We start from the raw sequence: 12,953 nt of genomic DNA, 5'->3' as shown, positions 1-12,953 counted from the left end.
ACACACACACACACTGTGCAGTGCTAGATACCCAGCCATTGTAGGACAAGGGAGAGTTACGCATACAGCAACTGAACTATAAATAAGTTATCCTGTAGGCTTCACTCCAGTGACACAGGGAAAAAGGCCAGTTCACTTCTACCAATCACTACATGGTATGCTGCCATTAACACCCTCATTCTGCTTACCTCCTGGCAAAGGAAAACAAGTGGTCCTAGACAAACATTTTCAATCGTCAATGAAAACATTACATTTACTCATCATATGCGGTTATCGTTCTGCAGGAGAAAAGAGAGAGAAATAGGCCTAATTCATTTATGAACATAAAACAGTACCCACAGGTGAGAAAAAAAAGGGGGGCGGTAGAAAGAATAAATTCAAGATAGATAATTCCAACTTATTTGGCGTCCCAAGGTTATTAATCCTTAGCCATGGGAGGAGCCTGCCCCTGAGGACATTTAACCCATAGTCAATACTTCATACAGACACAGTGATGTCATCAACTGTGAGGCTTTTTCGAATGGCAGGTGGCGGGGGCAGGAAACAAGAGGGTGCATGCCCCAGGATAAGGGGGGTTTTCATCGACGTTTCGACCCTGACGCGGCGGGGGTAGTGGTACTCCTCAGCTACGGGTCTTCCTTAGGACGGGGGAGGGGTGGGGACCTAAGTTGATTTATGGAGAGCCCCCAGCAGATTGGTGGGCAACCCTTGAGTGGTGTGCCATGGACATAGTTAGTCCCAACAATTTCAAAGGTAGTAATGAAGACGTCCGTGTAAGGAATCAATCCTTAGTTGAACCACTGTACATGTGCCGGTGAGAGAATAGTCGTATTAGGCTTCTAAACTCGTCATGTAACTGCTTCCTTCATAAATCACTGGCGCTGGGAAAATCGGGGGCTCCGTCAGAGTGAGAATTATCTATCTTGAATTTATTCTTTTTACCCCCCTTTTTTTTTCTTGATTCACCGCACGAGCACCATCCCCTGCACTCCGTTAAGATCACCACTTGCTAGTAACCAAAAACACTCCTCCTATAATTATTTTATTAAACTGCCATTATGTTTGTGTTGGCTTGAAACTCCCCTGCAAGTTCTGTTTTATGTTCATAAATGCATTAGGCCTATTTCTCTCTCTTTTCTCTTGCAGGCCATAACCACATATGATGAGTAAATGTAAGGTTTTCATTTATTGACGATTGAAAATGTTTGTCTAGGACCACTTGTTTTCCTATACCAATTGCTATCCAGGTCCTATTGACTATATGGGTCACCCCATTCTTATTAATGTTTACCTCCTGGCAAAGGCAGTAGCCTGTGAGCGCCCTTCCCAGCCCACAAAGCCTGCAATCTGTTAACAATGCCTATGGCATGGTGCACACACACACACGATTTGTGTTCACCCATGACAAAAAAAATCAGCATGAGGGATTCAGACATCATTAAATTGGGGCACTCAGAGCAGGGTTGCACGTCCATCACCACACAAGAGACTTTTTGTCTCAACAGTGGTTATATATTGGTAACATGGAGGCTTCTGGTACCTAGGTTCTTACATCATGAATTCAATGTCACTTAACATACTCCAACACAAGACCATTCACCATGTACCCAGACATGAAACATGTGCATTACAGATGACCTTATGGAATGGAAAGGAAATTAAGATCTCCGGTTGAAGGGTGATTTATTTCAGGTGTACCTCATGTTAATCAAAAAATTGCATCAGTTTGTAAGCATGACAAAATCCAAGCACAGAACAGTGTTATTACTCATTTTACTCATTTTACAACAAAGGCAAGCGGAGGCAGACATTAAGGCCTGGAAGCAGAAGAGAACTCACCCAGTGGAGCGGCCTGCAGGGCAGCATTTCTGCCAGCTCTTGGGACAGTGCCCGGTTGACGCCTCCCTCTGAGCTCAGCGGCTGAAGAAAACTGGAGGGCGTGGGTGAGGGAGAGCAGAATGATGGCTGGAAACACCAGCTTCATGGTGGAGATCTTGGATAGCTCCAAGGCCAAGAAAAGGAGCCAATCTAAGAGAGAAAAAAGTGAAATCAGGGACTAAAGTTATTTGGAGAGAGACCACTTCTGGCATGCACTTGCGAAAAAGCCTGCTTTATTGGAAGCAAGCCGAGCTCATACTTGCTAATAATACTTCAGTATAGCCACACAAGCTAAGTCACCTTAAACAATGCTCTAGCAGCAAAATATACACCACCCCAGCTCTAAAAATCACCCTCCTTTTAGGGCTCTATAGCACAAGCCCCCTTTTACATTCTAAACCTTAACATGTTTGTCTAGGGAATATGCATGCCCTACTCTTTGCCCTGGAGTCCCCTCTACCTTCTTTTTCCACCTGCCCACAATAGACCCAGGCTGTCTAGTATCCAAACTTTGATGAGATCTTTCCCCGTCCTTCTCATTTTCTATCTTCCCATCTCTTGCGCTGACTTATCCTGAGCTCTCTCTTTCCACCTGCCTCCAGCCACTGCAGACACAGGCAGATTCAAACTAAGTAACCTCCCACCCTACCTGCTACCATATCAAGTCTCTTATAGTATGCCAGGGTGGATGGTGGCTCTGCATTGCTCTGAAAGGATTGAATCCCTTTGTGCGTGCATCCTTTAGCAACAATGCGGTAGCCCAATCCTTTAGCAACAATGCGGTAGCCCAATGGCTGCCGGTATTATCTATATAGCGTCACCCGTTGACCCCTCCCAAAGAGACAAAGGGGAGAGTGTGGGTCCCTCCCCTCCCCGCGTGGCTACCCTAAGAGTAACGGTCATGAGCAAAGCAGTCCTGTGACCTTCAGAGCTTCAGAAGGGAAATCTCAAGGTCACTAGGCATTGGTGGCGATATCCCCTTCTCCTTATTTACAAAGCGGCAATAAGCCACTTAACGTGGCTTCACGCCGCCTTGTAAATAAGGCCCCATTTCACACTTTACTTGAATGGGGTGTGCGTAGGGTGTTGCAGTGGGCATTCCGCAGCAACACCCATTGCTGTTTGACGCTGCAACATATTTACAATGTGGTGTAAATATGGGGCAACACCAAAAACGAATGCCAGGTAAAACCTGGTCTTGGGATGGTGATGGGAGGAGAAATTATTAATTTTTCACTAATTTGTCCTCGTATTTTGCAGCACACTTAAAAATCATAGAAACACACATAGAAACAGCAAATCGCCTTTAAAGATTATTTATGTGCAGGTGCCCCTTACTGCACGTAAACAATCGCTCCTGCAGCCCAGACACCCTTGCAACATGGTACAAAGGAGCCTGTGCTGGCACTAGGCAGCTTTTTTAGCATTAGCATTAGTGGAAACGGAGGTGTGTGCCATAGTTTTGTAAATACTGCACATCACTGCGTTTAAAAAATGTCAGAGTACCAATTTTGGAGTAACACCGCGTTTTGACATTTTATTGTAAATATCTTTCATTCTTTCTAGAATTCAGTAGAAGACTACCAGTGGGGTCAGTCTGGAGTTTAGAAGACTAGTACTATACACCACGTACACACACTCATCACTGCAGCCACATACGGATCAATTAAAGACTTGAGAGAATATGGTGCCCCTCCTAGCCAGAGTAAAAAGCACTGGCACAGTGAAGGGCATATTCAGAGGTAGTACCACAGGGCCCAATTCACAGAACTAACTTAAGAAAAAATCCTAAACTTACTACCATTTTGGTGTTCACAGAAGGCACTTACTCATTTTGGTATTCACAGAAGGCACTTACTCATTTCGGTATTCACAGAAGTTAGGAGTCCTAACTTAAGGACTCTTAAATGCCTTCTGTAAATACCGAAAGTCTTAAAGTTAGGATTTTTCTCAGTTTAGGAGTAGTAAACTTAGGACTCCTAACTTTAGGACTCCTAAATGCCTTCTGTGGATACCAAAAGTCTTAAAGTTAGGATTTTTCTTAGTTTTGGAGTAGTAAAGTTAGGAGTCCTAACTTTAGGACTCGTAAATGCCTTCTGTGAATACCAAAAGTCTTAAAGTCAGGATTTTTCCCAGTTTAACAGTAGTTAAGTTAGGAGTCCTATCAGTGAATCAGGTGCAGTAGCTCCGGAGCCCAAGGGCGTTCATGCTGCCCTCACCACAACTATAGCTCGTTTACTATATACATGCTGAGGGTATGGGGATCTGTTTTCCTTGCTTGCGTTAGAGCCTGTGTCATTTGTGACGCCGTTGGGTCCAGTAGCTTGTGTTTTAGTCACTGCAATGGTTTTAAGGTCAAAGGTCTTTACAAGGTCAACCCATGTGAGACATCTGCATCACCAGAGTTTCTAAATCGTTTTGTTACTAACGTGCAATTGGCAGGGCCTCGTCTTCATGAGGTTCTTGTCCACCACAAAGATGGTGTGTTTTTCAAGATGGGAGGCGCGCTCTGTTGACTTTGCTTCTAGAGCTAATGACTAGTTATTGAGAGGGAGGAGCAAGAAGCAGCCACCCTCCTTCTCAGTGTGGTGAGAGTTGGCCCTGAAGAGTATAATGAACATTGTCCTTCCTCTCTTGGCCAGCGCTTTGGTCCACACAGGGTGCAGGCACTTGATGGACTCCTCCCTGTTAAACATTTGCCTGCTTCTGTTGAAGAGCACTGAATGGGGAATGCTGTGTCTCATGTTTCCAGCATATTTTCCCATAGGAATGAGATGGAGAGGTGGAGTTTAGTGTGCCTGAACTCAGAATTTAATAACACATCTTTTTGTGAAGATGGTTTTTAAATTGTGTGCTTAGAAACCACGTTTTTAAAAGTGGCTGCTTTCTTGTCTTAAACCATCTTGTGTGCCTCTGCCTGTTTGTGTATTGACCATCTGGATTTGGATGTGACAGGCTCTGGGAAGTGTCCTGACTCCAGAGAGGAGGATGTGAGACAGCAACAGGCTGGCATGCATTTGATGGGGGTGGGGGGTAGCCCCCTGGATGTGAAGAGGGCTGTGTTGCTGCCACAAAAGGATGACTCCACCTCCTGCTAAGCATCTGGGCCCCAGACCCTGACTATCAAAGGAAGAGGGTGTACACTGCCAGGAAGACACCCAGGTCTGGTTTGGACTGGGGTCAGAGCCCCCTGAACACAAAAACGTCAAAGGCATTTAGGGGTATAAGTGTGAGAGCTGAAACCCCTGAACTCATGACTGAAATCCAGATTAAAACAGGATTGAAACTACTTCAAGGTCAAGAGGAACCTCTGCCAAAGAATAACAGCTGAAGAGACTGAAGAAAAGGCTTGCCCTTGCTGTGTGTTCTGTGGCTGGCCTGCAGTTTGCTGATTTGACTGAGGAGAGGATAAGGGACTTTGCTGTGTCCCCCTGCTTGAGAGGACTTTGCTGTGTGCTGTGTCCTACAGTAATTTGTCTCTAAGGGCCCGAGGAGAGCTGGTCCCCTGTTGTGAAAACTCAGGAACATAAAAGTTTCCAGGTGTGTCTCAGCGATGCTGTGTACATGTGCTCTTTGCACACCTAAGACTGCTGTGTGGCCCATGGTGCTGTCTACAAGGTGCCCCGTGTTCATATTGCCCCTGCAGTGTGAACCATGATCCACGCTGCTGCATACCTGTTTGTGGCCCAAGCCGTCATCGTAACTGAGGCTCTGAGGAAAGATCGCCGCCGCCGGCCCAAGCTGCAACGTGCTAAAGGATTTCTTGAAGCTAAGGAAGCTGCAAGGTGAAAGAGATAGTGATCGTTGCTCGTCGAAAGGAATCTGCCCAAGATCATCAGTGAAGGAGAATGCAGCGTAACCTGTCCGGCTACAGCGTCGCCTAGCAACAGAGCTGCAATATGATCGGGATCGCCAAGGACGTCCGATGAGCGAAGGGAGAGAGCGAGACAGAGCACCCTCCAGGTAAGGCTTGGACTCTGGTCGGAAGCCGCAAGCATGTGTGGCCTGGGGAGGCATGCAGGAGGATACAGGAGTGCTCCAAGCTCTCTCCCGCTGCCTTACCTGGTTGCTTGAAAGCAGTTGCTGCTACTTGTACGAGTTTGGAACAAAGTGAGACGATTGTAATGGGATATATGTTGAAGGTATATGTGCCACATTCAGTTGAACTTTTGTTATCACAAACTCACACACAGCATCTCACAAGCAGTTGGTTAACAAAACATGAGCAGGTGATTTTGGGTGGGGAGAATATGTCTGTGAAAAGATGCACAAGTTTGAATCCAGCTAACTTGTTACCGATTCTGAGTTGTGAAGTGGTGGTGGACAAAGCAGATCATGATTGTTTGTATGTGACTGAATTGTGTACAAACCCAAGGCCTAACATACAGTATACTCCATTACCTGAATCTGATCATGTTTTGTTTGTGGATGGATCATGCTTAAAAGATTTTGAGGGTACCTTGCAAGCTGCATATGCGATTTGTAAGGTGACGAGTGTCATTGAAGCATCATGGTTGAAATGAGTGAGCTCAGCACAAGTGTAAGAGTTGATTGCGTTGACAAGAGCATTTTGTATTGCAAAGCAAACACGAGTAACCATATTTATGGATAGTAAATATTGTTTTGGGGTGGTGCATGATTTTGGCCAGTTGTAGTCTCATCATGGGTTGATGACCTTTTCAGGTTCACCTTTACGAAACAGAGAGTGTATAAAAAACCTATTGGTGGCACTACAATTGCCGTCCAACTTGGGGTGGTGAAATGTCCAGCACATAAATCTGGTTGTGACTATGTCACCGTTGGCAACAGATATACTGACGGAATTGTGTAAACTGTGAAGAAGCTACATTTCGGCTACATTTCGGGGCTGGAATTGTGAACATTCTGAGGTATAACTACCTCGTGGGAAAAAGGTTGTCCCCTCCTGTTGCTCTAGCAGGCTGGCTAATTACCTTTCAATTCTTGTGCGTGACACGCTGTCAGTCCGAAATTGACTCTTTCTGAACTGAACTTTCCTGAATTTTTTTGCACTTCATTGGCTGGTGATGTTGCCATACCTCTTTGGCTGAAAGTTTAGCTATTAACTATTGCATGCTGTGCATTAGCTCATTGATCTTAGGTTCGTATGAAATCTCGAATTGCATACTGAAATTGTAATGTGCATCTTTTCTCTCTCTCCCTCCCCTCATGCAAGTTATTGATTTATGATGTATTTTGCCTTGTTCTGTAAGTTTATTGTGAATTTACCTGTATTAATTTGACATAACCAAAGTACTGATAATTCGAATGTGTTTTTGTCTATTGACCATTCATCTTGAAGCTTAGATAAAAGTACCTTAGTAAATAGTTTGTCCTTCTTATCGACAATATTTATTTGACATGTTATGGTTATGACTATTGTTGTTTGATAGGCATTTCTTCATTACAGGTCTTATCGGAGGACCTCATGATCTATATGTGGTTGTAGAGTTTCTATGAGCCAAAACTCTTTTTTTTTTGTCCTCATTTGCCTTACCCTCAATTTAGGAGATACCAACCACCTTGCGTGTCCTTAGCTTAGAGCCGGAGCAAAATGAATTTACCCGTCTCCTGTGCCAGAACGCGAGTATAATATAATGGTGGCAGAGAGGTCCCAGGGGTAAGAGGGGCTTTTAGGGGCTTGCGCTGACTCCATCAAGGTATGTTTCAACCTGTAGGACCAATATCGTAACGAGGCTAGACCCGGTCCAAGGAGTGTTAATGGCATAATCATAGGATCCGGGGGAAAAAAAACAAAAAACCCTGGAATACTATCTCCACTTTATCAACAAGTCCCAAAAAGCCAGGTTACGCTTACTGCATGATCTAGTCAGGTCAACCTTCGATGTTTCGTATAGGGACGTTAGCCATCCAGAGTGTGAGGGGGCAGTTTTCTCTACTCAATGTATACAGATTTGCCTTGTGGCCAACAAAATGGCATAGAACAAGAGGGACCTAGCCTTACCGGTGATACTGTCCTCCAAGCCAAAGATGATAAGTGGCAGAGTAATTGACAGTGATGTATTTAAGATGGAGTTTAAAGTAGACTTCACTTCCTCCCAGAAACGGCCGATGTCCGGGCATTCCATGAACATGTGGATGTCTGATGCTCCCATAAGGTTGCAAGGTTAATCCGGGAGAAATTTAGAAAGGCTCAGCGGTGTAATGTATGCACGCTGAACTGTGAAGAGATGGTTTCGTCTTAGCCATGATGGTTTCACAATTTTGTAGAGGAGGGAAAAAGAGTTTAACCATACCTCCTCACACTGAAAGCCAGTCGCCTCCTCCCGCAGCTCATCTGGGAGGGCAAACTCCCCATCAATTTCCTCCAACAGCTGCCAATACCATAAGGCTACCTCCTTTCCTCCCCTAGCTCGTTCCACTAACAGCCGCTCCAAGTTGCTGGCCTTCCCAAGTTGTACACCTTTACGACACTGGGCTCTCACCCAGCTGTCCAATTGTATGAACTTAAATCTGGAGAGCCCCGGGCCAATGTGGTCGCGTAACTCATCCCAGGCTATTACCGATCCTTCCACCAATAGCTCACCCCATCTTATAGTTCGGGCGTCCTCTAATGAGTAAGACAGGCTGTCCCTTAAACATAATGGTAGACCCGGGGAGTCCCAAATTAGGGAGAAATTAGAGTAATAAGACAGCCTCAGTCTTTTTCTGATGGTTAACCAAGCATTAGCCCATGACTGTAAAATTTTAAGCTTGATTTTTAAAAATAAATTCTGGCTCCCAAACTTAAACAAAAACCCATCCGCTGATAAATTTGCCCCAGTTAACATGGCTCTATAGATCGAGCCACTGGGAAGGTTAGATGGTGTTTTTAAAAGCATCCTAGAGTGAGACAGCTGAAAAGCCCATGCATAGTATAGTAAGTCAGGCAGGGCAAGACCTCCCTTTTCGCTCCTCCTCCTTAACTTTTTCCAAGCGAGTCTGGTAGATTTATATTTCCAGATAAAGGAGTTGATTTCTCGCTGGCACTTATCTATCAATTTGGCATCAAATGCCAGGGGAATTGGATTAAAAATAAACGTAAACTTTGGGAGGATACACATTTTTACCAGATTCACCCTACCCATTATAGAAAGTGGCAGGTGAGTCCAAGATTTCAGAAGCCTTTTACTCTCATTAAATATTCGATCCAGGTTAGTTTGTCCAATACCACCCACTTCTTGAGTGATTCGTATCCCAAGGTAGCGCATAGAAGTGGAGATATTTACACCCACCCGTATATCAGGGACATTCCTTGCCATAATTTCAGTTTTACTTGAATTGATGCTGTACCCCGAGATACGCCCAAACTCCTCTGCCCTCTGGATGACAACGGGAAATTACAGTACCGGGTCAGATGTAAAAACCAAAATGTCGTCAGCATAGAGTGCTACCCGCCTTTCCCACTCCCCAAACTTGAAAGATGGAATATTGGCCTCTGCCCGCAAGACCTGGGCAAACGGTTCAATATACAAATTGAAAAGGAGGGGAGAAAGCGGGCAGCCCTGCCTCGTACCTCTAGTGATCTTAAAGGCTTCTGTCAAGACCCCATAATTAGCAGCCTAGCCGAAGGAGCCCCATACAGCTGGGCGATGGTTCTACAGAAGCCCTCCCCAAAGTTAAACTTTTTTAGTATGTCATACAGATAGGGCCAATTAACCCTATCAAAGGCCTTTGTTGCGTCTAAGGTGAGGGTGGCCAGTGGAAGGGAAAAGGCAGAGGCGATGTCTATTGCTCCTACTAAGTTGTGTGTTAGGTCTGATAATTGTCTCCCTTTAATAAAACCTTTCTGGTCTTGATGGACTATGGTGCCAATTACACTGTCCAGTCTTGCCGAAATGATAGTAGTGAAGTTTTTGTAGTCACTGTTCAGCAACGATATCGGTCGATAGGACCCACATTCCGAGAGAGGTTTCCCTGGTTTAGGGATAAGAACAATTGTGGCCTCACCCCATGATTTTGGCGGTGAATCTCCTTCTCTTAGAATGCCATTGAAAAGGGCCGTCAACACTGGGACGATAGCATCCTCCAATGTTCTATAGATCTCTCCCGGAAGACCATCTGGGCCTGACGCTTTTCCTTTTTTTATTTGGCCAATTGCTTTCCTCACCTCGACCTCCATTATTTCATCTCTAAGCTATTGCTCTGTATTGTTGAGAGGGTTGGAAGCGTAATTCCCTCCAACCATCTATCTCTTGCCACCTGGTCGTTGGGAAGATCTTCCCTGTAAATCGCCTAAACAAATTCAAAAAACGCGTTGCCGATCTCTAAATTAGAAGATCTTAACGTAGCCTCCCCGTCTACCCTAATTTCTCTAATGTATTTGAGGGCTTGGTCAGACTTTATCTTCCATGCCAATACCCTACCTGCGGCTTCCCCAAATTCGAATTGGGAAATCTTGATCGCCTCCCACCTTTTGTTTACCCTCTCTTGCAGGATGTTTTCCAATTGTAGTTTTAAATCAGCCAGTTTCGTCTGCTCCTCTGATGATCCTAGAGACGGGCCAATTTTTAACTCTATTAGTTTCATTTCCTGCTCCAAACTGGCTGTCATTTCCCTGTATTTTTTCTGCCGATAGGAGGCCCGACTAGTGATACGACCTCTTAAAAAGGCCTTAAATGCCTCCCAGACTACAGCTAGAACTGAGGATTCAAGATTTAATTCAAAGAATAAGATGGTCTCTGCTACCAAAAAGTTAACTTCTTCGTCCTCAAGCAAGTGTGTCCGGTCAAACGACCAAGATGGAAAATTAATCTTACTGTCGGATCTCAAAGTAAATACCAAAGCAGAATGGTCCGACAAATGAAAGGGGAGATAATCTATCGCTGTCAGTGTCCTTCAAGCAATAGCTAAAAAGGGCATAATCGATTCTAGATTTATGCTTAAATCGGCTATTCCGGAAGGACACCCCCATTTTATTACCTACTCTTTCTCTCCACAAATCTGCCAAGCCAAGCTGGGTCATAATCGCAATGAGGGTTTGCCTAGATTTAGCAGAGCTACAGGCTCTAGAGTTTACCGATTTGTCTTGCCTGGGATTAAGCACGATATTAAAATCCCCCATCCAGATCGTCGGATCTTGGGATGTTACCAGATGATTCCTAACGGCATCCAAATGTGATGGGTCACCTGAGTTAGGGCCATAATAGCCCACCAAGATACAAATCTGACCGTCCAGTGAGGCTCTCAGTATCAACCATCTCCCTGTGTGGTCTTCTTTGTGATCTAGAATTTGGGCTTTTACAGATTTTTTGAAAATAAATAATACCCCCCTGATGTTAGCATTGTGGTCTGTGCAGCAGAATTTGTCAATCCATCTCTGTTTTTTTAGTATAACAGTGGCCTCTGCTTTAAGAAGATGTGATTCCTGGAGGACTATGATCTGCGCAGGGGGGTCTCTCAAGTATTGTAGAATACGATCCCGCCTACTTCTCATGTGCAGACCATTGACGTTCCAGGACATTTATTGAACAGAGGTCATGATATCCCGCCTAGCCATAGCTCCTTCACAATTTTTAGCTCCCACTGGCGAAATCCTAGTCTTAACATTTTAGGATTCTGGTGTTGAACATGTAACAAAAAAGGACAGGCTAAAAAACAAAAAAAGGCAGACTCATGAGGAATTTTTACTATTTTTAGTCTCCCTCCCTTACCCCTCCCCCCCCTGGAAAACCTACCCCTACTTACTCTGGCCTGATGTCTAGCCAGATTTACGCCCAACAATAGCCTGCACCTCAACCCCACACTGCTGCTCTATTCAAAAGGAACAAGCTACAATTACCTGCCGAAATGGACGAAGAGGAAAATCTTAGGTTTGTATCCCAGGAGTACTCTTACAGTGTAGTGCAAAAAAAAAAAAAATAATAATCTTTTTTCTTTTTCTTTTTCTTTCTTTTCTCCTTATCCCCATTTTTTTTCTTTCCCTCCTCAGTCATTTATTTTATATATGTTTTTTTTGGGGGGGTTAGGTCTTTGCTACACAACTTAGTGATTTTTTTTTTATTTCTTAACCCCTTTTATTTATTCATTATGGGCCAGATGTAGGTAAGTATATTTTACCGATTCATAAATACCGAATTTTACCGATTCGGTATTTATGAATCGGTAAAATAGAAGGGGGGAGATGTAGGTAGAATCAGTTTTTGAATTACCGATTCTGTAAAAATCGGTATTTACCGAATCGGTAAATACCGATTAGGTAATGCCCATTGATTCCTATAGGCATTGAAGCCCATAGGAATCAACGGGCATTACCGAATCGGTATTTACCGATTCGGTAAATACCGAATGTTGCAAGGGTGCAGGGGGTGTCACTTTGACACCCTCTAGCACCCCGAATTCAGGCATGTGTGACATGTGGCACACAGACATGCCCTAAGGGCATGTCTGTCTGTCAGATGCCATAGGTGTGCATGCACACATGTGCATGCACACCTGGAATCGGTATTTTACCACCCAATTGGATTGGGTGCTAAAATACCGATTCGGTAAGGCCTGTGGGACTCAGAAGAGTCCCACCTACATCTCGATATTTTACCGAATCGGTAAATTTACCGATTCTGTAAATTTACCGAATCGGTAAAATAGGGCCCCTACATGCCAAATACTTAATACCGGTCGGTAACAGCCGAAATCGGCCGTTACCGACCAGTATTTTGGCTCCTACATCTGGCCCTATATCCTCTCTTTTTTTTATTTATTTGTTTATTTCTATCTTGATCCTTACTTATCCCTTTTACCCTTTTAGGCTTAGTAGTTTTCATTTGATTATTTCGAAAATTGGGAGATCTTACACGTAGGAGTAGCTGTGATATTCCAACTGGACCTAAGTTAACTTCAACTTCCACTCTGAACCTGGGCATGATATCTGATGGGCTCTAATAGATCGTCAGCATCCAGTGGGGAACGAATGTTGTGCATTTTATTATTGTACATAATGCGCAAGAATGCCAGAAATCTCATCTGGACTGTGGCGCCTAATGACCTAAATTTGTCCATGCACTGCCCCAACTCCCACTGTCTATCCAGAGTGGTTTTGGATAGATCTGACCGTACCT

At 44.3% G+C, this 12,953-nt stretch overlaps 1 protein-coding gene across 2 annotated transcripts in view; it reads right to left on the bottom strand.

Annotated features, from left to right (window-relative positions):
- The window catches only part of MATN2 (matrilin 2), a 565,117-nt gene that overhangs the window by 533,890 nt on the left and 18,274 nt on the right, over positions 1 to 12,953 (bottom strand). For both annotated transcript variants that reach the window (XM_086966035.1, XM_086966037.1), the window contains exon 2: positions 1,840 to 2,028. In XM_086966035.1, the coding sequence (XP_086822161.1) occupies positions 1,840 to 1,984 (145 nt within the window). In that variant the 5' untranslated portion in view covers positions 1,985 to 2,028. The remainder of the gene's footprint in view (positions 1 to 1,839; positions 2,029 to 12,953) is intronic.

This window comes from Lissotriton vulgaris, chromosome 4_1, assembly GCF_964263255.1.
Source record: "Lissotriton vulgaris chromosome 4_1, aLisVul1.2, whole genome shotgun sequence".
In the NCBI taxonomy this organism is placed as follows: Eukaryota; Metazoa; Chordata; class Amphibia; order Caudata; family Salamandridae; genus Lissotriton; species Lissotriton vulgaris.
This window is presented reverse-complemented; position numbering and strand designations above follow the sequence as displayed.